Genomic DNA, 2,568 nt, shown 5'->3' with positions numbered 1-2,568 from the left:
CGTACAAATTGAAACTGTTTCGCGATGTATGTGTACTTTTTCAATAGCTGTCCGGAACAATCAGACGTCCCGAACGATTATCATTCTAGATTGTATCTTTACCTGGCTCCGCCCAGCGGAATAATAAAGGTCGGCTGCTTCTCTCCTCTGAATACACGCGCATCCAAAGGTGGCAATCATTACGATATTTACGACGAGTTATTAACGTCGTAAGAAGAAACACACTCGCCGTTCTCTCTCTTGTACTCGACCATTCGAACAACATCCATCCACTGCACTCGCTCGCATTGTCCAAGCTTCCTGAGGAATCGGCAATTATCGATAAATCTTCAACCGAAACGCAAGAAAGTTCCCCCGGTCGTATGAAATTAAAAGAAACTACTTCTTCACAGTTGTCTCTTCCTTTCCTGCTACGTTTGTTTGCAAAAACAGAAACCCAGTAATTAGCAGACGTATAAGAATGAATTACCTACGTCCTCGAACCGCGGAAAAGTATCCCGAGCCCGTCGAACGATCACGTTGTCCGTTCGTTGCACGAAGTTACAACAACAATAACGCGTTTGATTTACGATTAAGTTGTCTCTGTTAAACTCCGCGTGGCCAGTGGTGAAGAAGTCCGTGAAGGACTTCTAGCAGCTTCTCCGACGACGGCGATAAACGCGGGAAGGATCCGCGAGAAGAGAAGAGAGGCCTCTATTCCTCTCGTACACCCGGCCGGACGTTTATTTCGTATGGATAGAGGACTCCTCCCAGAGACTTGTTACGGAGGAGTTGTACCGCGGCAACAGGCCAGGGAAATGCACTTAAGAGCGGCTAGACAATAAAAGTTGCGTCGTAAAGTTTGTCACTGGGTGAGCAGCGGCCGGTGCCCGCCGGTTCGTTAATTTCTCAGATTTATCGCCGCGTAAACTTGTTGAATCAATGTTCTCCGCGGTGGAGCATTATGATTCGTTATGTAAGGCTAATCTTTCGTTGCTTTTTCCGAGGGGACACAGTTTGCTCGTGGGGACGATTTAGAAAGAGAGATGTTGTAGGGTCGTTCTTGATAGAGGGGAGTGTTTCGTCGAGGTTAGATGTCGAGCAGTAATGATGTGTGTAAGAGGTTGCTTATTCTTGCGAATTTTTACGACTTGTGGAATAATTTTTTAATAAGTCGAGAGATAGGGTGAGCGCGTCTAATTTCGCCTAGCAAGATTTGTCGTTCTTAATTAAAGGGTGATTGGTAATTTTTTAATTGGAAAAACACGAAGCAAGCAAAATCGTGAAGATTCTTTACTGAAAGAATTCTTTATTATGAAAATTACAAAATATAATTTTTAAGTATTTGAATGGCAGACAATGCTCAGCTCCGTAGTTTCGCAAATTGCATTCATTTTATAGAAATTTTAACCCTTTCGTTACTATTGTCGCCTGTAGGCGTTTTGAAAATTTGCTCGCACTATAGGTACTGCCAGAGCTTTTTGACGCACTTCCACCTTAATTTAATAAACCGAATTTTAAAATAAGAAACTTTGCAGCCACGGTTAAAAATTGACCGTCAATCACCTACGGTACGTATTAAAATCTGCCGTAGCGAAAGGGTTAAATTGATCTCTCCCAGTGCGACGTTCAATTTTCACTATCAAGATTCACCAAAATACATAGTGAGTCTCCCTACACACTTTTGCCCATTCACGTTATCACCAACAAATATTTCACTACTTTATTTAGAAAATCTAACGGCGAGCGATATTAGACGCACATGCCCTACACGTAGAACTAAGTTTCGACTGAAATCCTATCACTTAAAATAGTCTGACGTCAATAGTACGAATTCTCCAGACACTTTGACAGATATCAGCTGACAATAGGGTCCTACCGTGTTGCAGGTCCGCGCACGAGAAGGGTGAAGAGGTCGGACGGCCGCGGCAATGGCGGCACCCCGGAGGAGAAGCGGCCTAGGACCGCGTTCAGCGGTGAACAACTGGCAAGGTTGAAGCGTGAGTTCGCGGAGAATCGATACCTAACCGAGCGAAGGAGGCAACAGCTCTCGAGGGATCTGGGCCTGAACGAGGCGCAGATCAAGATCTGGTTTCAGAACAAGAGGGCGAAGATCAAGAAGGCCAGCGGCCAGAAGAATCCGCTCGCCCTTCAGCTGATGGCCCAGGGTCTCTACAATCACTCAACGGTGCCACTGACGAAAGAGGAGGAGGAACAGGCGGCGGAGCTTCAAGCGAAATGACGACAATAGGATCGAGCGAATATCTCAGCCTAGATTCCGTCGATGACTCGTCGTCGTCGTCGTCGTCGTCGTCGTCGTTCGTTTCCCGCCACACGAGGCAGAAGAAACCTTTTTTTCCTTGTTTTTCTTTGTGGGTTTGAATGACGGTGATTTTTGTCGAGTGAAGATGAAAGTTAAGCGGATGAATGTTTAGTCTTAGCTAATTTAACGTTCCTCCCGTGAATTTTATAAATTATCATCGACAACGTCGTCAATTTATCGTACCTTCTTCTTCGGCGATTTGTACTCCAAAGATTGAAACATTTCTATTTTCATTTTCTTGTCGGAATATTTCTCGAGCTTGATGA

The 2,568-nt window shown here is 44.8% G+C and overlaps 1 protein-coding gene across 1 annotated transcript in view; it reads left to right on the top strand.

Annotated features, from left to right (window-relative positions):
- Positions 1–2,221, top strand: part of LOC108580027 (segmentation polarity homeobox protein engrailed-like) — a 69,530-nt gene extending 67,309 nt beyond the window's left edge. The window contains exon 3 of the mRNA XM_017943684.1: positions 1,851–2,221. Coding sequence (XP_017799173.1) covers positions 1,851–2,221 — 371 coding nt within the window. The remainder of the gene's footprint in view (positions 1–1,850) is intronic.
- Positions 2,222–2,568: the final 347 nt, after the last annotated feature.

Source organism: Habropoda laboriosa, unplaced genomic scaffold (assembly GCF_001263275.1).
Source record: "Habropoda laboriosa isolate 0110345459 unplaced genomic scaffold, ASM126327v1 scaffold2, whole genome shotgun sequence".
NCBI lineage: Eukaryota > Metazoa > Arthropoda > Insecta > Hymenoptera > Apidae > Habropoda > Habropoda laboriosa.
This window is presented reverse-complemented; position numbering and strand designations above follow the sequence as displayed.